Genomic DNA, 27,224 nt, shown 5'->3' on the forward strand with positions numbered 1-27,224 from the left:
AAAGGTAAATTTGTAAAACGTCTAGGGGTTCAGAATAGCGATATGGTATAGGTTGTTTTTGGCAAAGTAGGGCCAATGATTTTGTTTGGAATACGGGCTTTTAAAACATGGTTTGAGCTGCGCGGGTTTTGATATAAAATGTATAACTTACAATAAAACACTCAATAAATATCCAAAACACGTTCAGATCAAAACAGACAACACGTAGCACATAATGATTAGGGTTTAATGACTCAACATAGTTAATCACATAATAATACAAATAATTTATCTTTCTTATGATATAATACAAGCGTTGTTTCTCGGTCGTTACAATCAGAGTTTGTTGAAAGGCTGGCTTCATATATGTTACCATGCTTGTAACCTTTCAGAACAACTTTGCCTGTAGAATTACTTACAACTTCACAGTGTTCTTTAAAGAAATCCACATGATAACCTCTGTCACAGATTTGACTCACACTTAGCAGATTGTGTTTAAGTCCTGAGATAAGAGCTACTGTTCAATGATGACATTCCCAAGATTGATATTGCCATATCCCAGAGTTTTTCCCATGTTGCCATCTCCATAAGAAACTCCTGGGCTAGCTTTCTCCGTAAAGTCTGATAGCAGGGCTTTATTTCCAGTCATATATCCTGAACATCCACTGTCCAGAACTAGGATGTTTTTCCTGTTGCCCTGCAATCACAAAGACCACTATTGGTTAGTTTTAAGGACCCAGACTTGCTTGGATCCTTTGGCCTTTTTAAGTTTGTTAGCATTTGCTGCGGATTTAGTTTCAGAGTTTATGATAGCATAACTATTCATCAGACTTTATATCAGACTTTGCATCAGACTTTACACTAGAAGGAATTACACTAACTTTCTTTAAAGAAGGTTTTATTTGATAATAATCATAGTACAAACTATGATATTCCTTACAAGTATAAATGGAATGCCATAAACTACCACAATGAAAACAAGGCTCTTGTGGTTTAAACCTAACAGACTAACTCTTAACTCCTGATCTAGGAGGTAAAGAGTTTATATCTTTATTTTTCCTGCAAGAAGAAGCAAGATTGTTAGAGTTATAGTTGTAACATTTCTTTCTAGGAGCATTAGGAACAGGCATATAAATATTGCTACAAATTTAATAGGATTTACCTTTGGCTTAACAGTCTGTTTAACAATAATTGGCTCAATTTGCACAGTTCCTTTCTCACTTTTATCATCTCCATAACCTAAGCCCTCTTTCCAGTTTCCACAAATTAGTAAGTTCTGAGTTGTTCTGCCCGAGTTAGTCCAAGTCCTGATGATCTCTCTTTCCTTTTCTAAATCAGTTTTTAGAGATTCATTCAATTTTAGCATTTCATCTCTAACATACAAAGCCTCATCTCTTTCTTTCTTAGTTTGATGAAGAAAAACTAACTCCTTTTTTAAATAGTCATTTCTATTTTTAAGAGCAAGAATTTCAGATGTTAATCTTTCACATGTTAAAGTCTGATCTCTAAAACTAATGAACATGGTTTTAAGGTATAATCTCAACTCAGTAATATCATCAGTATGAAAAGCAAAGGTTGTTTGAGGTACCTTTAATTCAGCAGTGTCGGTACTGCTATCAGCATTTGCCATCAAAAGCATAGTTCACCTCATCTTTGGAATTTGAAGTGTCTGTCCATCTTTTCTTCTTTGTGATAAGTGCCTTGCCTTTATCACTTTTTTCTTTCTTGCAGTAAGGAGATATGTGGCCTCTTTCACCACAATTGTAGCATTTGACATTTGAGTTGTCTCCTCTGTCAGACTTTCCTCCTTTGCCTTCAGACTTTCTGAACCCTTTCTTATCAGAACTTCCACCTTTCCTGGGAAACTTCTTGCCCTTTCTGAATTTCTTGTAGGCTATCTTTGTGATACCCTTCACTATAAGAGCACACAGTTGCATCATCTCTGTATCAACATCAACATCAGATAAACTTTCAGTTTCTGAATCATCATCTAGAATTTGATGACTCTGAATCAGACTTTATGATGAAAGCCTTTCCTTTGCCCTTCTTTGAGACAACAACTTTAGGAGACACCTCCTCATCTTTAAGAGCAACTGTCCTTGACTTTCTTCCATGCCTCTTGCTCCTCTGATCCATCTCAAGTTCATAAGTCTTGAGCATACCATAAATTTCATCAAGAGTAGTTTCAGTAAGGTCGTAGTTGTCTCTTATGGTAGTAGACTTCAAATCCCAATTTTCAGGAAGAGCTAAAAGGAATTTTAGATTTGAATCTTCTAGATCATATTCCTTGTCCACCAGTGACAGTTCATTCAAGAGTTTGACAAACCTGTCATAGAAATCAGTTAATGACTCATCATCTTTTGAGTCAAAGTGCTCATACTCTTGAGTGAGTATAGTCCTCCTGTTCTTTTTGATTGCATCAGTTCCCTGGCATCTTGTCTCCAAAGAATCCCATATCTCCTTTGCAGTATTACATCCAATTACCCTATTTGACATGACATTATCAATTGCACTATGCAGCAAATGCCTTACCCTTGCATCCTTGGCAATAAATGAGATATCTTCATGTGTGTATTCACCTCTCTCCTTTGGTATGGTTTTTGCTGGTTGATCAGCAACTGCAAAAAAAAGCTTGGTAGGCTTATATGGTCCTTTATTAATTCTGTCAAGGTATTCTGGATCTGTAGCTTCCAGAAACATATCCATCTTTACTTTCCATATGGGATACTCAGAAGGTCTCAGTATGGGAATCCTAATAGTCTCATATTGACTGTGGGTTTGAGTGTTTTGAGTTTCTTGAGTTTTGGTGGGCTTAGTTAGGGTTTGTGTTTCTTCAGACATGATTGTTTGGATCTTTACTGTATGTGTGTTAACAGAAAAGCTCTGATACCACTTGTTAGGTCACACAACACTATAGAAGGGGGGTTGAATATAGTGTTTATACAATCAAATCGATTTCAACACAAGTATGTAACAAAGAACTAGTATGTTCAAATAAACTCTGTTACAATAGAACTGTTGTTCTCTCTCAGTGATGAACAATATCACTAAGAGCTGCTAGGTTATAATGTATACTCTTCTCGATAATGATAACACATATAGTGTGAACCCTAAGCTGTGTTTATATAGTACATAGTTATAAGATATCTTCTAATTGATATGGAATATAATTCTGTCTCCTAAAATATATCAATCAGATATCTTCTACAAGTCTTCTAGTCTTTTAACTCTTCATGCATATCTTCTTTTGTTTTAGTCCAGATCTTCTCCTGTAAATCAGTCGCATTCCTTATCTGAAGTCTTCCCGCACTTAAGTCCTGATATATATCTTCTGACGTCTTAAGTTCTGATATTAAGTTCTGACTTCAGTAAGTTCTGATTTCCAGTAAGTCCTGATAAGTCTTGTTGTTAAGTTCTGAAAACTAAACACAAACCAGATTAGACATGACATCTCAAATATATCTAACAGTAATGAAGTAGTAAAAGCCACCTCTTGTCATCGTACGCATTGGACCACATACATCACTATGTATAAGTCCTAATCGTTCGGCGGCCCTTTCACCTTGTCTGGTAAAAGGAGCTTTAGCCATTTTTCCAATGAGACAAGATTTGCATTCTTCGTATGATTCAAAATAAAACTTATCCAAGTAACCATCTTTATGTAATTTGGAAATGCGTTCTCATTTATGTGACCTAAATGACAATGCCAAAGGTATGTTTGATTTGAGTCTTTCATCTTAATACGTTTATTATCATTATTTATGTTATAAACAGGAGTATCTATATCAAGAACATATAAACCATTAAACAAATGTGCAACCTCATAGGTAACATTATTGAATGAAAAGGAACAAACATTGTTCTGAATCAAAAACGAAAAACCTTTCTTGTCCAAACAAGAAACCAAAATAATGTTTCTTCAAATCGCAGGCACGTAAAAACAGTTATCTAGTACTAAAACAAACCCAGTGGGCAACGATAAACGATAAATCCCTACAGATAAAGCAGCAACCTTTGCTCCATTGCCAACTTGTAGTCGACTTCTCCCTTCGCCAATGTCCTACTTCCCTGCAGTTCCTGCACATTTATACAAATATGAGAACCACATCCAGTATCTAATACCCAAGATGTAGAGGTAGACAAATTGACTTCTATAACATATATACCTGAATCAGAAGCAGTAACAACAACCTTCTTCTTCTTCAGATCCTCCAAATAAGCATGACAGTTCCTCTTCCAATGACCTGGTTTCTTGCAATAGTGACAATCACCAACCTTTGGAACACCACCTTTAGGCTTCAAAGCCTTGGTCGGATCAGGTTTCAGATTGGCATTCGATTTAGATTCCATCTTCCTCTTGCCTTTCCATTTACCCATTTCCTTTGGCCTTCCCCTTATTCACCATCAACATGGGAACTGGGGATGCCTTCTGAACGTTAGTATCAGCAGTTTTTAACATAGTCAACAGTTCGGTGGGGTTCTTATCTATCTCATTCATATTATAATTCATCACAAATTGAGAATAGCTGATGTTTAAAGATTGCAAAATTAGGTCAATTTGGTGCTCCACAGCAATCGGGGCACCCAACTTGGCAAGGTACTTAATATACCCAATCATCCTTAGAACATGCGGTCCAACCGGATCACGTTCTCCCTGCTTACATGCATGCAACGATTTGAAAGTATCAAACCTCTCCTGAAGAGTCAGTCCTTCAAACATACGTTTAAGGTGCTCAATCATATTATAAGAATCCTTATTCTCACGTTGTTTCTGAAGTTTAGCATTCATGGTCACTAACATGAGACATTGAACATCCGTGTCATCATCGATATGTTTCTGATAAACATTATGTTGAGCACGGGATGCTCCTTCAAGGAGAGGTGCAGGGCAAGGGTATGACATAGAGCTTGTGCTCTTGTTTGAGGACAATCCTCAAGTTCCTCTACCAGTCAAGGAAGTTTGTTCCTGTCAGTTTTTCCTTCTCAAGGACTGATCGCACGGAGAAGTTATTTGAATTGATTACCATTTGATATCTACAATGTTTAAAATGCATAAGATAAATTAGTTTATAGATGATTATTAAATTATGTTCAAGTGATTATTCATATATATTCAAAATATATATCTCCCACTATTTTATCAAATTAATAGCCCTAAATATTAATTTGGAAAGAGTATCTTCTATATACTTTCTAGTGAGCCAAGATCCAAATTTTCACAACGTTTTAGTTCAGCTTTGGCTTTACTCCTAAAACGATTCAATAAGGTAGACAACAATTGTCAATTATATCAACTATATAACTCTTGGATAGTTTAGTGGAACAACATTTATTCTTATTTATCCAATAAATCTCACCAAACTCTATGCCTCTAAGTTCACAATCCTATTGTGATAACTTAGTTAAGTTAAAACCCAAAGGTCTAAAAAGTATCATATACTTCAACACGCCGTCCCACGATAGATGTGAGTACTTCGCTCTGGAAAACCCACTCCTTATCGATCTAGGGGTTAATGCGTTGGACATATTGGAAGGCATCTAAATAACTTAATATAAACATTAGGGTTTTGTTAGTATTATAACGATCATGATCCCATCATAAAGAGATTCCCAATTTTTCCTTGAATAAAATACTTCAAAGCAATACTCGTCAATGGTTTGATTTCCAGGTAGTGGAGGAGTCACATCGGTCTCGCTTAAAATCCACAGCCTTACAAGTTCTATGAACCCGTTGTTGACAAAATCGCCCCATGTCGGAAATAAAGAAGATTCGTATTTCATTCCGTGTTTCATAAACACGAGAATCTCATAATCATTTGTAAATTTTAAAATCTTGAGTCGTTACAGATTTTATCTTGTTTAGGCATGACATGGGTGACATATCTAATACATACATTCATGCATGATTAATCTAATTAAAGCATGCATCATTAACTATTCAATACATACATTCATACATCAATATGTAAAGTGCAATAAAGTAAATGTGTTTGGTTATGACCCCATCCTATGTGATCTTTATCAACCTCATGATAAAGATCAAGGTCAATCTAATGTGGTGATGGAAATAAATACAACTACTTATTATATAAGTCTTCTTCTTTGTTTAGACTTCTTGTATGCCTCGTCTTCTTCTTTGAATCACCACCATTGGATAGCCTTCTTGAGTCTTCAATTACATTAAATGATTGAAAGTAAAACTAATCTAATGAACTTACAAGAATAACTCGAGTTATATTCGAGATTTATGATTATGAAGATTGACGACATGCAAGTCGTATTTAAAACCAAAACCAAAACCATTACACTAAGGTCGAAAGGCCATAACCATCCATCATGCTCATACAACACATATAAGCATGTTAAAACACATAATCTGATCTTAACATATCATATTATCCATGATCTAATCATAAAAGAAATATGACAAAATGCAGAAAAATTAGAATCAAATCAGAAAAATAAGAATCACTATTTACGGGTAGTAAACGACGTCAAACGCCTTACAGACGAGTCAACGATAGATTTAGCTATCATTTTTGTTCAGACGCTCGTTTACCTATCGAATAGGGTATTCATTTGCGTAAATCGGACACCCGACCCAGATTTCAACAAATCTGCAGCAACCAATTTAGAATCCGTATCTAATACGATTCTCATAATTAGAACAAACATAAATCATGTATATATCAATATATACAGATTACATAATCATCTTATGATTATATAAATCACATGAATATCATATATTCAAAATCATACATATCCAAGCATATTATATCAACATCAAATCATGGCGAATCACGTACATGCTCATATATCGAAAACGGTTAAACACATAAACGAATTAAAAACTTTTCACAAGTAGCTCTCATGCCATTGAAAGGTTTTTAGCACATAAACGCAATGAAAAATAATATTTAATTCGTAGTTCAGTATGTTTACCTTAAGAAGCTTTATGTTAATGGAAAGATGGAGGTCTTGAATGATCACCACGTAGCCCGTCGCTGAAACGATCTACGCCTTCAAGGTATCCACACGAATGATCGTCCGGAGGATGGGTGTGTACTAGCACGTTCTTGAGGCCGCCTTCTTGCTCTATCTATCTCTCTTCAAGCTGCTAGGGTTTATGTTTTATCAAATAAAAAATGTAACCCTAATTCTATTAGAAAAAGATATTATATAGGCAAGAGCTAATGGGCCTACAACCCTAAACTGAATTTTGGAGTTATTATTATTATTAAATTTGAAATTCTAATTATTGTATTATTATTAAGTCTCACTTAATCATCCAATAACTTAATTTTGGATTTAATATTAAATACGAATTTCCTATTTATTTAATTAATTAAGTCACACTTAATTAATAACAAATAATTCGAATTACTTACATTTAATTTAAATCCGAATTTACATTAAATAATCCTCCAATCATTCTTTGTGCGAACCTTTAGGTTATTATTACGTTGGCAACAATTTTAAATCTAATTAAAAATCATAAACAATAAGCGACATCTAGTAATACATCATTGTTACCCAAGTAATAATAATTAAATCGGTGATCAATTAAACCTTTCGTGAATAATGTACAATCTAATATAATCCCTTTAACCTTATATTATAGATCAAACTCGAGACATACATTGTGTCATCCTCTGTTAACGTCCAATCCTTATTTTCTTGATCAATGAATAAACTATTTAACATATCAGTATTTGAGCACGACCATGCATTTTATAGTCTTACTCAATCAAGAGGCCAATAATATCACTTCTTTAATAAGGGATTGCTAAATCCTATCTAGATCATTCATATTTCTCATACGATTCATAATGTACCAAATGTCTACTTTTATTATTACCCGGTCAAGGATAACTTTTAATAGTATCAAAGTATATTAATTCTCGTATAGAAATATAATAATTTCAGGTCAAAGGACCAATACATCATTATCACTGTGAGATTAACTTATGACACTATAAACATGTAGTATCTCACAACGGGTCAATCCATCACCATGTATTTAATACATGTGCCTGTATTTTAACTTTAGTATCACCATACCTATGATCAATGAGATGTGATCATCAGCCAACAAACACACTAGTCTCAATGTATTTATTATCGTCCCTTAACAATAATACTGACTAGGGACCTTTAGGAATATCAATACTATTCTCATAATCTCATTTCTAAATCACGTACTTAGAGATATAGATTTACATATCATATTCCAAGGACATTTATTAATCTAACATCTTATCGCAGAAAATAAAGATATAATAAATTACTAAAGAATAATCCATATAATCATAATTAATAATCCAAATGTTTCATAATATAAACATAATAGTGTTGTCTCTAGGGCACAAATACTAACAATATGAAACATAACCAACTTAAACTGAACCACACCAAGTAACATCTATATACTTTTATGATGTTCTTGCACTACTTAGTTATCAAATACGCTGGAAAGAAATTGACTTGTAAGATTGCAAGCCTAAATACCAGGAAAAATAATTTGATCTTATATAACATGCCTTAAGATTTAGTACCAATAAATCACAATATTTACAATAAGAAAAAAGTTTTAATTCCATTACAGTTAAATCGAACCACCCCAAGTAATATCTATATAATTTTATATTGTTCCTATACTACTCAGGTCTGAGAGGATTTATTCTAATATTTATGTCAATAACCACTCTTCTATCTCAAACCATGATGGCACCAAACTAATTGATTTTTTAGCGAATCTAACTTCAATTTAGAGTTAAAACAAATAATAGAATCTTATTCCAAGAGATTTACCCGAGAGAGTGGTCACGTCATCAGCACGTTTCTGAAGCTTGGGCAAATCAAAAACTGAAAGCCGAACCTTGGGATGCTGACAACACCCTCGTCTAGCTGGACAATCTCAGTTGTTGGTAGGAAAAGCAGCTTTTGATTGTTATCCAGGGGCCTATATTTCAAGGTATTCACCGCAATCTTGACAATTCTGAGATTGTAGACCAGGCCCTCGATCACACAGTGCTTAAACCGAGACACCAAATGCTTACGAATAGCAACATGCATAAGATTCTCCTATAATCGAAAGGGAAGCTGATGTAATAAATAAAAGATCAAAAGTATGAGGCTAGTGAAAGAAATTAACACTTTTTCATCGACCAATATCATATCCATGCTAAGCAAACTGTTATCCTTTGTGTTGACAGCATCCCATAGCCTGCAAACGCATCACCCTCAATGTTGGAAAGGTAAAAAAAACTCCATAACTACATCAGTTCAGAGCATAGCTAACGTTACCACAAAGATTATTAATTACAAAGACGAAATGAAATTAACCATTAACCATACAGAATAAAGTATAAAGTAGCCGAAAGCAAAATAAGGCTTACAACAAATGGCAAAGTATAATCACCATATAGGGGTAACCCCCAAAAATGAAAAAAGCATATGACAACAATTGATGGTAAACTATATATGAACTAAAAAGTAGGAAAGATTAAACCTATACCAACACTTGATCAAACACTCAAAAATGAAGAAGCATATGTAAACAAATTAACATAAACGAACTTAGGCTTACAACAAATGACAAAATATAATCACTATATAGGGGTAACCCCCAAAAATGAAAAAGCATATGACAACAATTGATGGTAAACTATATATGAACAAAAGAGCAGCAAAGCGGTACAAATTAAACCTATAATAACACTTGATCAAACACTCTAAAATGAAGAAGCATATATAAACAAATTAACATATACGGACAAAAAAGGAGAATAAAAGTATAAATTAGACCAATAACAATGATTGATAGATCAGAATAGGAGCATAAATTAGAGCTATAACAACAATTGATCAACACCCAAAAATGAAAAGCATATATTGACAAATTAACATATATAAACATATAAGGAGAATGGCAATATAAATTAGACCGCTAACAATAATTAACTGATAAATGAGCAGCAACATAAATTATACCCACAAACAAATAAACAACAACTGATTGATAAACTGTAAAGAGGCAACATTTAGAAATGAGAAAACATTTAAGAAAAATAAAAATACATAAAATAATAATCAGAACGGTACCTCCTTGATAAGAATAAAAATACATAAAGTAATAATCAGAACAGTACCTCCTTGATAAGCCTGTCCCGCGAAATAACCCAGTGAAGATCAAACACTGGCATCGACACCATTTATAATTATATACTGACCTGCGGGAAAATGAAGAGTTGTAACTGGTGATAACTTATAATTCTGGGAGGAAGGAACGTATATGTATTATTAATCATCAATTAATCAATAATTAATAATCGAAGCATGAAAGATTAATTAAAAAAATAGGTAGTTGTAAATACTCCCTCTATCCCTCCTAATTGTTATCGTTTATAAGAGAGTGTCCGACACGCATTTTAAGATAAATAGAAAGTATTATTCTATAGCTTTTTTCAAAAAATTTCTTTTTCTAAATAAAATTTTAAACATTCTATTTTTATTAAGAAAAAGATTTTTTTTAAAAATATTATAGAACTATATTTTATATTCATATTAAAATACGTGTCAGACACTCTCTGAGAAACGATAACAACTGGGTGGGACTGAGTGAATATTAAATAAATCAACTGCGATAATCTTGTAATCAACCACGATAATCTTGTCTTGATGATGATAGGAAAACAGGAGATGGGAGAGAGAAGAATATGAAAATAGGAGTTCCTGGTATTGAAGTCAATGCATTATGTCTGTGTTGTTTAGTTAGTCTGCAAGGGCATTGTTATGGATTAAAACTACTATATATAATTGCTGTATTTAATACTAAGGAACGTGAGCTCCAAGGCTCGATTTGACTGCTCTTGTATTTCGTGACTCAATCTGCCTTAACAAGATGCCTACGTACCTTGCTGATTGCCAAGGATCAAGTCAAAAAACGTAGTTCTGATTGGTGGGGGTGAGACCCCTTATATAGATGTGGGAGTCCTTGAATTGGACTTGGTATAGGAGACTTGGTGGATAAACCTCTGAATTAGGATAGACTTAGGAGTCCTACGAAGTAGGAAGCTGATTCCTTATTCTTTTAGGTCCCCTTGAGGCTAATCTCTAAGGATTTATATCCTTATCGGGACTCTTTTCAACATCTGATTTCTCCCTTATTAATTAATTACGAAATTAATTAATAATCAGGGCTTTTGGGCCTTTTTTATTCCACCAGGCCTGATCTGGTCCGTCAGGCTTAACCTTTCTGGTCTGAATATTATACATCTTATTATTGGGCCTAGCAGCCCACAGCTTGTACAATTAATGCAGTATTTAATTATACAATCATAATTTATTTATCCCTATCATTTGCCCCCCAACTTTTGGGAAACATTGAATAGGTTTCGCAGAAGTTAAGTCTATTTGTTCCCTTACAGGGTTTCGTTTTTTCGTAAAGTGTGGAGCGACCTACACGTTTACAACGAATTTTTCCTTTTATTTAGGAATTATTTTGATTTCCAGGAATTTTTCCTTTATTTCCGGGATTTTTCCCTAATTTCTGAAATTTTCCCTAATTTTTCTGGGATTTTCCCTAATTTTTCTGGGATTTTTCCTTAATTTCTGGATTTTTCCCTTAATTTCTGGGATTTTCCCTAATTTTCTGGATTTTTCCCTTAATTTCTGGGATTTATCCTAATTTTTCTGGATTTTTCCCTTAATTTCTGGGATTTATCCTAATTTTCTGGATTTTTCCCTTAATTTCTGGGATTTATCCTAATTTTTCTGGATTTTTTCCCTTAATTTCTGGGATTTATCCTAATTTTTCTGGATTTTTCCCTTAATTTCTGGGATTTATCCTAATTTTCTGGATTTTTCCCCTAATTTCTGGGATTTATCCTAATTTTTCTGGATTTTTCCCTTAATTTCTGGGATTTATCCTAATTTTCTGGATTTATTCCTTATTTAAGGAATTTCCTTATTATTATTTTTTTTATTTTTTTTTTGATTTTCCAGGATTTTTCTTCCTTTTCTTTTTTTTTTTTTTTTTTTTTATGCAGATTTCGACCAGGAATCCATTCGGCCAGGATCCTGGTCGAATTAACCTTCAGTATGCCCTGGTCGACTGAATTTCGAGCAGGTTCTATTCGATCAGGAATCCTGGTCGAATTTCGGCCAGGATTTTCACCCCTTCCTTTTCTTTTTTTTTTTTTTTATGCAATTTTTCGACCAGAAATTTTTCGACCAGGATTTTTGTCCCTTTCGGTCAGGAGTCCTGCTTTTTGACCGAATTAGCCATCATTTGATGCCTTGGTCGAAGCAATTTCGGGCAGGATCCATTCGACCAGGATCTTGCCTTGCTTTCTGGTCGAAAGTTCTTCTATTTTATTCATTCTCGATCAGAATTCTGACCATTTCGGTCAGGAACTAATATTTTGACCGATTTAAGTACCATTTCGTGCCTTGATCGAAGCAATTTCGACCTCCTGTATTTCGACCAGGATTTACCCATGATTCCTGGTCGAATTGGGTCATATTCCTGATCTTTTTATCCATTTCTCCCTGGACTTTATTTTTGGGCCACCTTCACTTAGCTGGGCCTTCATTCTTTTGGCCCATTATGACTGGATTTTGGGTTATGGGCTGTTAACCTTAAATATCTGGGCCCTTTTCTGGGCTTTTTAAACACTTGGGCCCTTAGCTGGGCTTTATTTTTTCAAGGTTTTTTTAGAATTGGGCCTCATTTCTAAGCCCAAATTCCAAACTCTTCTAATATCTTTCTGGATTCTTCCAAAATCTTGAAAAAACTCAAGTTTTTTTTTTTTTGATTTTTTACTAGAATTCTCTTGAATTTTCCAGGAACTTCCAGAACCTTCCAACTTTTGGGCCCAAATGGGCTTTTTAAGGTCCATTATCCATTTATTTCTCCTATATATAGGTGGGATGAGAGTGTGATTCTTCACACCTCTCATTTCATTTCTCTTCATCTCGAACTTTCTAATCTTCTCCTCTCTCAAATCCACTCCTTCTTCCTCCCAAGTCTTTTCCAGTCTTTACTAGATGGCTGACAAGAGTTCCGAGAGGGCGGCCAAGATAGCCTCGGCTTCAAAACGAGGTAAGGATATCGAGATCCGCTCTTCATATATGTCTTTAATTGATATGATTAATACTAGGGGGGATGAATATCCTTCCACTGCACATCTCGACTCCTTTAATCACTGTAATACTTGGCATAACATAGATTTCAATAAACTAAATGCTCGTTATAACGTCCCTCCCCCCTTTAGACTAGTTCCAGTCTCTGGTGGTGACCGCACTTGCCACTGGAGGCCCGATACTCTCTTCATCTACACCGACGCCCTTAATGCTGGGCTTAGGTTCCCTTTCCATCCTTTTATCCCTCATCTTTTGGCTGACTTACAAATCAACCCGTGTCAGCTTCCTCCAAACGCCTGGAGGAATATTCTATGTTTTATGGTTTGTTGTCTTAGGGAGGGCTTTCCTCTTTCTGTAGCCGTTTTTAGGAAAGTCTTTCAATGTTACAATAGTTCTTCCAATATTTGTGGCTGGGTTTATGTCAAACAAAGGCCCAAAAGCAAACATATCTTTAATAGTGCCTCTATTCCTGATAATAATCCAAATTGGAGGAATAGTTTCGTTGGGTTACGTTGGGAGAATGGCGACTGGGGCACGCTCTTTCGATCTTCCTTCGGGAAGGTCAGTGATGGTAGCCTCAAATCCATTCACTTAACTCCTGAAGAAACTATCATTTACAATGGGCTCACTCAGGATGATGGCACCACCACCAGCTGGACTCTTTTAGAAGAGTTTTCCCTGATTCATGTGGGACTATCCTCTGTTTCTCAACAGGGTATTTCTCTTCCCTTCTCAATTTTTCTTTATTTCACGCATTATTAACATCACTTATTTTGTCTTTTGCTTTGTTTCAGCTGCTAAGGAGATTAACGAGGACAATGTCCCCTTGGTCGAGGAAACAGCTAGGATGAAGAAAGCTCGGTTAGCAGGCCTAGACACCCGAGGAAAGGCGACAGAGCCTATCTTCTTGAGAAAGCACAAGGAGCCTATGGGGGAGGCTTCAACTGAAGGAGCTGAGGGCCATAATGCTCCTATCACTGCTGCTGCCCCTGCTGCTGCTGCTACAGGCGCCTTTCAGCCTCTCTGGGGATTCCGCCGAGGGGATACCGTGGTTGGTTCCACGAAGCATGCTTGGGATTGGTCCTACCATAGCGTGACTCCAAAGGACTTTACTGATGTGGTGGCCACCCCTGACCTTGAGAGGATTAAGCTCATGGGAGCCCAATCTCTGGCTTCGGTATGCCTTCTCTTTTTTAAACTTATTTCTCGTTCTTGTAGCACTTTCTTGCCTTATACTTTGTTAATTGTTTTGTTTCAGTCTAACGCCTACTTTCAAGGCGCTGTGAGGCAAGCTGAATCATGGAAGCGGGCTTCTGATAAGGCCGATAATGCCCTCAGGAGGCAGCAGAAGAAGTATGCTACCCTGGAGAAGAAGCTCAAGCGCAAGGAGGAAGAACTCGGAGAGTCTAACGCCGAGCTGGTGGTACTTCGGGCGGATAAGGATAAGGCTATAGACAACTATCTGGACTCGGAGGAGTTTGCCCAATCTATGAGGATTAGGGATGATTCAGTCTTTCCCGAGTTTTTTAGGACTGGTTGGGACACGGCCCTTGGGACCGTGAACGAGGCTTGTCCTGATATTAACCCGGCGGACTATATCTGTCCTGATGACGAGGCTTTGCTACAGAGGTTTCGTACCCGAGTAGTTGTCTCAGACCATGTTTCTCAGGATCCACTCCTTCCTCCTCCCGAGTCTTCTTCCAGACCTGCTGAGGACGACAGCTCTTCCTCCTCCTCTGAGACGACAGAGTCATCCAGCGAGAGTGGAGAGGACGATGATATGGATGCCGAGGGTACTTCAGCTCCTTAGAGCTTTTTCAGCCCTGCGTGGCTTTTTTTATTTTCGAGACTTTATTTATCAAACTTTTGTAACATCTATCAGATCTATCTCATTTATCACCTTTTATGCTTGCATCCATGCATTTGATTTTTATTTGTTAGGCCACAAACATACTTTGAAGAACTTATGAATTTCATAAAATTGTCTGGGATTCGTCCTTTACACAAGTCTTAATAAATTTCGTAATAAAACTAAAACATATAAATCCTAAGCAAGCAAAGCTTCAAGGTGCTTTTCAACCTACTCGCCATCCTGTCGAGTGAGAATCGTACTTCGACCATCTCACACGTAGTAAACCTTCAGGTTTTGTGCGTGCCAGGTTCTCGGGACTTCAAAACCATCCATAGTCTCCAGCTTGTAGGTTCCTCTACCCTGAACGCTCTTGACTCTATACGGCCCTTCCCAATTTTGGGCAAGCTTTCCTTTCTGTCCGACACCAGAAGCCTCTATTTTTCTCAAGACTAGGTCACCTTGTTTGAAAAACCTCTCTTTAACCCTTAGGTTGTAGTAGAATGAAGCCTTTTTCTGATATTCTACTATCTTTGCGTGTGCTTTATTTCGCACTTCATCGATTAAATCCAGGGCTAACTTCTGCCCTTCCTCATTTTCTTTTTCATCAAAAGTCTGAATCCTTGGAGAAGAATGTGATATCTCCACGGGAACTACTGCTTCCGCCCCATATGCCAACATGAAAGGAGTTGCATTTGTCGTGACTCTACAGGTAGTCCTATAGGCCCACAATATGGGAAGTATCTCGTCCACCCAATTATTTCTTGACTTCTCGATCCTCTTCTTTAATCCATCCAGGATTATCCGATTTGCTACCTCCGCTTGCCCATTGGCTTGCGGGTGAGCCACAGAGGTGAATCGTAACTCAATTTCATTTTCTTCACAATACTTCTTGAATTCCTCATTGTTGAATTGCGTTCCATTGTCAGTGACGAGGATACGGGGAATTCCATATCAGCACATAATGTTTTCCCACAGGAATTGTGCAACCTGCTTAGTTGTGATTTTGGCCAAAGGTTTGGCTTCGATCCACTTGGTGAAATAATCAATGGCTACAATCAGAAATTTCCTTTGTGCCGTGGCCATAGGAAAAGGCCCTAGAATATCCATCCCCCACATGGCAAAGGGAATAGGTGAGTTGATAGAGGTCAGCATCTCGGGGGGTTGTCTAACAATTGGTGCATGCTTTTGACAGCGGTCACACTTCTTCACATATTCTTTGGCATCAGCCATCATTTTTAGCCAATAAAAGCCTAAACGGGTTAACTTATGAGCCAAGGCCCTGCCCCCCAAGTGCTGCCCGCAAATGCCTTCATGCACTTCCTCAAGAGCCAAGCGTGCCTCATCGGGCCTGAGACACCTCAAGTAAGGAACCACGAAAGATCTTTTATATAGAATCCCATCTATCAAAGAGTACCTTAGTGCTCGAACAGTTAACTTCCGTGCCTCAATTGTATCGCTTGGCAACCAACCGGTCTGAATGTGAGCCTTGATGGGATCAATCCATGACGTCCCCAAGCCTACGGGAGCCACAAGCTTAACATCTATGCTTCGTGTCTTCAAAACACGGAAGTACACACTTCCTGAACTTTCTTCAATCTCAGATGAAGCAAACTTTGATAGCGCATCTGCTTTAGCATTTTCTTCCCTTGGAATGTGTTCAACATGGCATTCATTAAATTGGGTCATCACAGCCCTTACTAGGCGAACATACTTTGCCATCGTATCATCCCTTGCTTCAAATTCTCCCTTTACCTGGGATATGATCAACTTCGAGTCTCCACGGACCTTTAAGTTTTTGACTCTAAGTGTCCCAGCTAGACCAAGGCCAGCAATCAGGGCTTCATACTCTGCCTCATTGTTTGTGGTTGGGAAGTCTAGCTTCATGGCATACTCAATTAAGAATCCATCAGGGCTTTGCAAAACCAACCCTGCTCCACTGGAATTTGTTTTTGATGCTCCATCAAAATAGAGAACCCAATATTCTTTCTCCTTGTCCCCATTGTCGACTCCCTTGTCTTGAGGTGTGGTATCTTCCTGCCCCCCGACTTCTTGGTTGGGTATGGTACATTCCACCACGAAGTCAGCTAGTGCCTGGGCTTTTATGGCCATACGTGGCTTATACTTGAGATCGAACTCTCCCAACTCTATTGCCCACTTAATTAGTCTCCCACTTGCCTTGGGACTGTGAATGATATTTCTCAGTGGCTGATTTGTTAGCACTTCAATTTGGTGAGCTTGAAAATAAGGACGCAGCTTTCTTGAAGCCATTACCAAGGCTAAAGCGAATTTCTCAATGGCTGAATAATTCAACTCAGCACCATGCAAAATTTTGCTGACATAGTATACGGGTTTCTGGACTTTCAGTTCCTCCTTAACCAACACCGCGCTCAAGGCGCTTTCTGAAACAGCCAAGTACAAGAATAAAACTTCACCCAGAACTGGCTTGGCCAACAACGGGGCCTGGCCCATATACTTCTTTAACTCTTCAAATGCCTTCTGATTTTCCTCACTCCATACAAAGTCTTTAATGTTCTTTAATGACTTGAAGAATGACAAGCACTTGTCTCCTGACTTGGAGATGAATCGTCCTAGCGCAGCAACCCTTCCTGTGAGTTTCTGAACATCCTTGACAGTTTTTGGGGGTTCCATGTCCAGGATTGCCTTTATTTTATCGGGGTTAGCCTCAATTCCCCTCTTTGAGACCATCAATCCCAAGAATTTTCCAGATCCTACTCCGAAAGCACACTTCGTGGGATTCAACATCATCTTGTGGTACCTCAGGACCTCAAAAGCTTCCCTCAAATGGGTTATATGATCAGTCTTTACTAGACTCTTGACTAGCATGTCATCAACATAGACTTCCATAGTCTTCCCAATAAGATCCTTAAAAATTTTATTCACCAACCTTTGATAGGTGGCTCCTGCATTCTTGAGACCAAACGCCATAACAAGATAACAATAAACACCAAAGTCAGTGATAAATGATACCTTTGGAATGTCATCCTTATGCATTTTGATCTGGTTGTATCCGCTAAACCCATCCATGAAACTCAGCATCTCATGTCCAGCGGTGGCATCAATCAAAGTATCAATTCTAGGCAGCGGAAAACAGTCTTTGGGGCATGCATCATTCAGATCGGTGAAGTCTATACACATCCTCCACTTTCCATTAGCCTTCTTCACCATTACAGGGTTTGCTAACCACTCCGGAAATTGAATCTCCTCAATGAAACCAGCCTCTAAGAGCTTTTCCACTTCCTGCTTTATAGCCTCTTGTCTTTCCGGGGCAAAATTTCTTTTCTTTTGTTTCACTGTCTTCCGGCTTGGATCCACGTTTAACTTGTGGGTAATTAACTCCGGGTCTATGCCTGGCATATCAGCTGCTGACCATGCAAACACATCACTATTTTCTTGCAAAAATTTCACTAACTTCCCTCTAAGGGGCTCCTCTAATGTAGCTCCAATGAAAGTCATCCTCTCAGGATTCTTGGGATCTAAAGGAACCGAAACCAATTCTTCTGCTGGCCTTCCTCTATTCTCATCATTTTCTCGAACATCCATATCTTCAATAGGAAGAACCTGCCCCCCGACTCCATCTGCCCTCAAAGAGGCCACATAACAGCTTCTAGCCATTTTTTGATCTCCTCTCTCTTCTCCAATCCCGTTTCGGGTGGGAAACTTCATGACTGAATGGTAGGAAGAGGGGACTGCCTTGAAGGCATGTATCCCTGTTCTCCCCATGATAGCATTATAAGTTGAACTAGCCTTTACCACCACAAAATCCAGCATCTGCGTTGCTTGCCTTGGCTCCGTACCTATGGTGGTAGGCAATTTAATTATCCCTTCCACAAGACATTCTACTCCAGCAAATCCATATATCGGCATGTCGGTTGGTGTCAACTGAGAGTCGTTATACCCCATCCTTAGAAAGGTGTCGTGGAGCAAGATATCCACAGAAGCACCATTATCCACCAGGACCCTCTTAACCGGGCTATTTCCTATTATCGGCGTTATGACCAGCGGGTCGTCATGGGGAAACTTCACACCCTCTAGGTCGGAATCATCAAAAGCCAATGTTACTTCTGTCCTGGCCCTCTTCGGGGCTTCTCCAACAATATGCATAACCTCTCTAGTATATGCCTTTCTGGAATTTTTGGACAATCCAGCAGCAGTTGGACCTCCAAAGATCGTGTTTATCACAGGCCCTCGAGGTCTCGGCCCTCCATAAATGGTGTTTATAACTGGTCCTCTAGGTTGGGGATTCCGCCCCTGATCATCTTGGTCCCTCCTACGATCTTCAAAGTTCTTCCTTCCATTATTATTTCTGTCTCCTCCATCTCCAGTATACTTGTTCAATCTTCCTTTTCGAATCAAAAACTCAATTTCATCTTTCAACTGCCTACACTCATCGGTGTCATGGCCAACATCTTTGTGAAACCTGCAATACTTGCCCTTATCTAGCTTGGCGGGATCAGCCTTCAAGGGCTTAGGCCAGCGAATATCTCTGTCTTTCTCAATCTCCATCAAAATCTGACTTCTGGGAGCATTCAGCTTAGCGTATTCAGTGAACTTTTGCCCAGGTCCTCCCTTCTTGGGGGTTGAATCAGGGTTTTGTTCAGTTCTAGGATATTTATCCTTAGCGATATACTCCAAATCAGTTTTTCGTTTCTTGCCTCCAGTGGGCTCATTACTTACTACAGTCTTCCTCATACTTTCTTCAACCTTGATATACTTCCCTGCCCTCTCTTGGAGCTGCAACATGCTCTCAGGGGGTCGTTTGGCCAAAGACATCTTGAAAAACTCATCCCTAGTTCCTTGTTGCAGTGCTATCATGGCTACCTTATCATCAAGGTCTGGGACTTTTAAAGCCTCCTTTGTAAAACGATTCAGGTAATCTCTTAAGGATTCCTTAGCTCCCTGCACAAGACTCATAAGAGATGCTGAACTTTTCTCATGGACTCTTCCACTGATGAATTGCTTAATAAAAGCCTGACTTAATTCTCTGAATGATCCAATAGAATTTGGGGGTAGGCGACTGTACCATCTTTGAGCCATACCCGACAGGGTTTGAGGAAAGGCCCGACATTCTATAGCATCGTTCACGGGTTGCAGCAGTAGTGCATTAGAGAATGTCCTAACATGATTAGCGGGGTCTCCCGTGCCATCATAGGCTTTGATAGTGGGCATCTTGAATTTCCTTGAGATATGGGCATTCATTATCTCTTCTGTGAAGGGTGGAGTTGGATCATCAGGATCTCCAAGGGGAAGGAGATTGCTTGGATCAGTTCTTGGGACAGCAGCCCTTCTTCTTACCGGACCATCCAGGTCTATGATAGGAGGAGGATTTCTCCCCCTAGGAGGTATGTGGGATCTGGTGGCTTGGTGAGCCTCCAAATCACGTCTCAGCCTTTGGATTTCAGCCTCATGAGCCCTGATCTTTTCCTGCACTTCTTGGGGATTCGCCCCTGGGGTGCTTTGGGGGCGTTGCCTTCCATCGGCCATTGGCTCTTTTCCAGGACGCCTCCTTCTCGGGGCCACTTCATCATCCGAAGATTCGGAGTCTCTCTCAGTGTATGGACCAGAAAATTCCCGATCCTCAGGGATAGGATCCAAACCTCGTATATAGGGGGGCGACCGCCCTCGTGCTTCGCTTCGCCCCGCATATCCACTTCCTCCAACCTCAGGGTGAAGGGGCATCCCATAAGGGGGGTTAGTAGTAACAATAGTTGAATATTCATACCCGACGGGTCGAGAATTCACAGGTATATGTATTTGTTGAACTTGAGGATTCGTACCTTGAATAATCGGGGGAGTTGTCCCTTGTGGCTGAGGATGAGTTGCCCCTGTCTGGGCTTCCCCCTGAGTAGATGCATAAGTTGAATGGGGAGGAACCTCCACGGTTGATGAAATCACCTGGGTTGTCCCTGATGGTGTTCCCTCCTCCAGAGTGCTGGTTGTTCTCCGTGTTCTCGCCATGGTTGTTGTTGCGTTATTCCCACAGACGGCGCCAAATGTTATGGATTAAAACTACTATATATAATTGCTGTATTTAATACTAAGGAACGTGAGCTCCAAGGCTCGATTTGACTGCTCTTGTATTTCGTGACTCAATCTGCCTTAACAAGATGCCTACGTACCTTGCTGATTGCCAAGGATCAAGTCAAAAAACGTAGTTCTGATTGGTGGGGGTGAGACCCCTTATATAGATGTGGGAGTCCTTGAATTGGACTTGGTATAGGAGACTTGGTGGATAAACCTCTGAATTAGGATAGACTTAGGAGTCCTACGAAGTAGGAAGCTGATTCCTTATTCTTTTAGGTCCCCTTGAGGCTAATCTCTAAGGATTTATATCCTTATCGGGACTCTTTTCAACATCTGATTTCTCCCTTATTAATTAATTACGAAATTAATTAATAATCAGGGCTTTTGGGCCTTTTTTATTCCACCAGGCCTGATCTGGTCCGTCAGGCTTAACCTTTCTGGTCTGATATTATACATCTTATTATTGGGCCTAGCAGCCCATAGCTTGTACAATTAATGCAGTATTTAATTATACAATCATAATTTATTTATCCCTATCAGGCATAATAGTCTTTTACTTAGTTTTCTCTTTTAGTTTTCCTGCCTAAAGTTTGTTACAGGCTGTGCTGTGTTTAGTTTTATAAACTCGGATTATTTGATCTGAGCATTAGTTTTTAGTTTTGAGTTTTAAAAGACAATATACAGTTACTTCTTGCTTTCTTCAATGTTCTTCATGTCTTCATTTCATTTTCATGAATGTTAAGATGGTATTAGAGCTATATCAACAATACCTTTGCTGTTTTTGATCTGTTTGCTTCATTTCCTCTTGACTGATAAGAGTTTGTTTTTGATTCATTGGTATTTTAACGTCTCAGATACGTTATCACAAGGAATTTAAGCCATTAATCTTCACTTTTTATTATTTTTCAATTGAACATCAAGTGTTTGATTTTTTGCCTCTTCCAGTTGTAAGTTGTTTCTACAATTTTTGGTTAATTTTTCGCTGCTTATCTTCTTATCTTTCGTCTGTGAACAGTTTTAGTCTATGAAATCACATAATCACACATATGTTCACGCTTTAATGGAAAATCATGTTTCTTCTTCTCACAATGGTGGTGAAACATCCCATACAAACACTACACCACCACCACCAGTTTATCCACAATCTGTTGATAGTAATGCTCATCCATTATACTTACATAACAATGATCAACCTGGAATGGTTCTAATTTCTAAGAAACTGCTTGGTTCTGAGAATTTTGCTTCATGGAAAAGGTCTATGCAAATTGCATTATCAGCCAAAAACAAATTAGTAATTGTCACTGGTGAATTTATTGCTCCTGATGTTAACTCTGGTCTCAATGCTCAATGGAAGCGTGTGAATGACATGGTGATCACTTGGATTCTTAATACAGTGTCTGATGAGATCAGTAATAGTATGAACTATTTAGATAGTGCTCAGATGGTTTGGACTGAATTAAATGAGCGTTTTGCTGTTGTTAATGGTCATAAAATATATGAGATTCAAAGAGATTTGTTTAAACTTGAACAAGGCAATGATTCTGTAGAATTCTATTTTCACAAGATTAAAGGTTTCTGGGATGAATTGAAGGCATCAGAACCTCCTATTCAGTGCACATGTGGAGCTTCTAAAACTTGGGAGGAACAATTGGAGAAGACAAGGCTTATTCAGTTTCTTATTGGGTTGCACACAAGTTTTACTGCAGCCAGAGGTCAAATTTTGATGATGAATCCCTGGCCGAGTGTTAATCAAGCTTTCATGTTATTGAAACAAGAAGAGAAAAAAAGACAGATACATGGCTCAAGTGCTTCTCCAACAACTTTAATGAGTCAAATTCCAAGGTTTCAATAGCCCTCTAACCCAAGGTTTGAGTCAGCTTCAAGGTTTGGTAACAGAAGTGTTATTGCAAATGTTTCTACAGAGTGTTCTTATTGTCATGGCAAAGGACACACAAAAGAAAAATGCTTCAAGCTAGTGGGTTATCCTATAGATCATCCTTTTCATCCAAATAATAAAGGTAAATCAAGAATGGTTAATTCTGGAAGATTTCAGCAGAGCTTCAACAGGCCACATCAAGCTATGCAAGTAACTGGTAATCAACTGTCAGATGTGTCTTCTGGTTCTTCTTTCTCAGATCAAACTATGCATAGTACATAATTTGCAAGTCAGATGGAGTCTCTGCAGAATCGGATGAACACTTTAATGCAAAGTATGCAGAAAGGATCATCAATCTCATCTCAGTCTTCAGGATCTTCAACTTCCAATTCTTCTCCAACTTCTCATCCTTTTATGTTTAATCAAAATATAGCAGGTACTGCATTATCTCTAATGTCTAGTACTGTTATTCCAAATACTATCTGGATTCTTGATACTGGAGCCACTAGTCACATGTGTTGTAACAAAGATCTGATGTATGATATTAAGGCTTTAGATAATTCTATGACAGTCAAATTTCCTGATGGAAATACAGCATTAGTCACTCATTCTGGATCAGTTTTCCTTACTCCATTATCCCTGAACATCCAAAATGTCTTATTTGTTCCCTCATTCAATTTCAATCTCCTTTCTATTAGCAGTTTATCTGCTCAGACACACTCTAAAATCTATTTTACTTCAAGTCAATGTATTTTGCAAAATCAACATTCACAGAAAGATCTAGTTCTTGGCAGTCTTATTGGAGGACTATATGAACTTCATAGTCAAAAATCATTTTCTGTTGCTCTAAGTGTGTCAAAATCAACTCCTGCTTCTATATGGCACAAAAGATTGGGATATGTCCCTTTTTCTGTCATTTCCAAAATACCAAATTTAAATGCTTCTGAGCCAGATTCAAAACATTGTGATGTCTGTCCAAAGGCTAAACAATGTCATCTACCTTTTCAGAATAGTACTTCACAAACAGATCATACTTTTGCTCTCATACATTGTGACATTTGGGGTCCATACAGAATAGCCACCTGTAATGGGTGCAAGTATTTTTTAACAATAGTTGATGACCATATCAGAGCTGTTTGGATCATTTTTCTTCCAACAAAACAACATGCCATTCAGTCTATTAAAGATTTTCATGCCTATGTCCTTATTCAATTTCAAACCTCAATTAAGAGTATTAGAACTGACAATGGAGGTGAATTTGTAAATCATGATTTGTCATCATTTTTTACTTCTCATGGCATACTTCATCAGACAGCTTGTCCCTATACCCCTCAACAGAATGGCAGGGTAGAGAGAAAGCACATAAATCTTCTTGAAATGACTAGAGCTTTTCTATTTCAATCTAATCTTCCAGCACATTTTTGGGGAGAATGTTTGTTGACTTCTACATACATCATCAACAGAATACCTACTTCTGTCTTAGGCAATGTCAGTCCTTATGAAAGGTTATATGGACAAACTCCATGTTATGATACTATAAAGGTATTTGGATGTCTTGCTTACATGACAATGCATGATTCTGATAAATTAGCTGCTAGAGCTATTCCTACTGTTTTTATTGGCTATCCCTTAATGCAGAAAGGTTTCAAACTACTTGATCCTATTACCAAACAAATTCATATTTCCAGACATGTCATTTTTCATGAGGTTGTTTTTCCCTATAAAACACAGATTTCTACTTCTTCTTCTTACATTTATACACCTCCTGCTATAATTTCTGATGATGATACTCCATTACAAGTATCTTTTCTTGATAATGCATCCTCATTACCAGATAGTCCCACTCAAGACAGTTTTCTCAATTCACCTTTGGGTAATTCAGACTATACAGATCATTATGTGTCTGAAAATCATGTTGATCATGATCAATCTACCAGAATTTCTCTTAGAAATAAAATCAAGCCTTCATGGATAAAAGATTTTATAGTCTCTTCTGCTTCACATAATGAAGTTGTCCCTTATCAGGAAACTCAATTCCCTGATCTCAATGCAGTTAATTCTGCATTTTTGCAATGTCCTCTTGACAATATCAAATATCAATTCAAACACTACTCTTCATCACCTACATCAGTATATGCTTGCACTATTGATTCAACTTCTATTTTAAAGGAACCTTATACCTACATTCAGGCATGTACAGATCCTAGATGGATAGAGGCTATGAAAAAGGAAATTCATGCTTTAGAGACAAATGATACTTGGAGTTTGGTCTATCCACCTGCAGGTAAGAAGATTGTTGGATGTAAATTGGTATATAAACTCAAGTACTTAGCTGATGGTACTCTTGATAAGTTTAAAGCTAGGTTAATAGCAAAGGGCTTCACTCAGGTTGAAGGAGAGGATTATCATAGTACCTTTGCACCTGTGGCAAAGATGGAAACAGTAAGGACACTCCTGGCAATTGCTTCTGTTAGAAACTGGCCCATTTACCAGCTTGACATCAACAATGCTTTTTTGCATAGAGACTTACCTGAAGAAGTGTACATGGAATTACCAAAAGGACATCCTGATTATGGTTCAGGACTGGTTTGTAAGCTAAACAAATCCATTTATGGACTTAAATAAGCATCTAGACAGTGGTTTGAGAAACTGGGAGTTTTACTAGTTCAGATGGGTTTTCAACAAACAGTTGCTGATTATTCTCTTTTTGTGTTCAAGAGTCAAAGTTTTTTTGTTGTTGCTTTGGTTTATGTGGATGATATTTTGCTCACTGGAACAGATTCAACTCTAATACAGAACATCAAATCTAATCTTCACTCTGCTTTTACTATCAAAGACTTGGGTTTGATCAGATATTATTTGGGATTGGAAGTCCATAGAACTGATAAAGGTATCTATATGCATCAACATAAATTTATGCATGATTTGCTTTCAGAGTCTGGCTTACTGGATGCCAAACCATTGTCTCTACCTGTTGATTACACAATCAAACTCTCTGATGAAGATGGGGTTTTATTAACTGATATTGAAGCCTCTTTGTACAGAATATTCATTGGGAAGTTATTGTATCTTACAACTTCAAGGCCTAACACTGCATACATTGTTAACCATTTGAGTCAGTTTCTACATTCACCAAGAGTTCCTCATTTGCTTGCTGTCCAGAGGGTCTTAAGATATCTCAAAGATACTCCATTTCAGGGTCTTTTCTAGTCATCTGATTCTAATCTCACTTTGATTGCTTACTGTGATAGTGATTGGGGTGCTTGTTTGAAAACTTCTAGAAGTGTTACTGGAGTTTGTCTGATTCTTGGAAATTGTTTAATATCTTGGTTCTCTCGTAAACAAAAGGTAGTATCTAAGTTAACTGCTGAAGCTGAACTTAGAGCCATTGTAGAGACAGTTTGTGAGCTTTCATGGCTGCAATTGCTACTTACTGAGTTACAAATTCCTCAGACTGAGCCTTTTGTTGTCCACTGTGATAATCAAACAGCCTTTGATATAGCTGCAGATCCTGTGTTTCATCCTAAAACTAAACACTTTGCATTGGACTGTCATTTTGTCAGAGAAAAGGTTCAAGCTAAGATGATCAATCATGTTTTTGTTCCAAGTAAGGCTCAGCTAGCAGACATCTTCACTAAGGGACTTCCCAGAGATGCTCATTGGACTATCTTGTCCAGATTGAATGTCAAAGATCCTCATTCAATCTGAGGGGGGAATATTGAAGTCAATGCATTATGTCTGTGTTGTTTAGTTAGTCTGCAAGGGCATAATAGTCTTTTACTTAGTTTTCTGTTTTAGTTTTCCAGTCTAAAGTTTGTTGCAGGCTGTGTTGTGTTTAGTTCTATAAACTCAGATTATTTGATCTGAGCATTAGTTTTTGGTTTTGAGTTCTAAAAGACAATACACAGTTACTTCTTACTTTCTTCAATGTTCTTCGTGCCTTCATTTCATTTTCATGAATGTTAAGACCTGGAAGTGACACGTGAGACATCTCTTCAATGTTCTTCATGCCTTCATTTCATTTTCATGAATGTTAAGACCTCGAAGTGACACGTGAGACATCTCTGACCCTCGTATATATATATATATATATATAATATATATATATATATATAAAAGATATATAGATTCTTTATAGTAATTAGGATTATGGGAACTTTTTAAACTTGATTTTATTATACTTAAGTATAAATAGATAAATTATTAGGTTAAATGAAAATAAGTAATAGATACTGCCCCCGATGAAAATTATTTGAGAATCAAAGGAGGGGTCTTAAAGTTTTGTCGCACAACAATAATAACACCTGCACCTCGTTGCCAGCTTTT

At 37.8% G+C, this 27,224-nt stretch overlaps 1 protein-coding gene across 1 annotated transcript; it reads left to right on the forward strand.

Moving 5' to 3' along the window:
* The first annotated feature begins 22,082 nt into the window (after window positions 1-22,082).
* LOC141705124 (uncharacterized) lies at window positions 22,083-22,874 on the forward strand. Its single transcript, XM_074508202.1, has one exon. The coding sequence runs from the start codon at window positions 22,083-22,085 to the stop codon at window positions 22,872-22,874; it is 792 nt and encodes a 263-aa protein (XP_074364303.1).
* The last annotated feature ends 4,350 nt before the right edge of the window (window positions 22,875-27,224 follow it).

The sequence above is a fragment of the Apium graveolens genome, unplaced genomic scaffold (assembly GCF_009905375.1).
Source record: "Apium graveolens cultivar Ventura unplaced genomic scaffold, ASM990537v1 ctg8575, whole genome shotgun sequence".
NCBI lineage: Eukaryota > Viridiplantae > Streptophyta > Magnoliopsida > Apiales > Apiaceae > Apium > Apium graveolens.

Bases quoted from the DNA above. Each gene is read 5' to 3' on its own strand.
- LOC141705124 (XM_074508202.1), top strand. From the start codon at position 22,083: ATGGAAAATCATGTTTCTTCTTCTCACAATGGTGGTGAAACATCCCAT.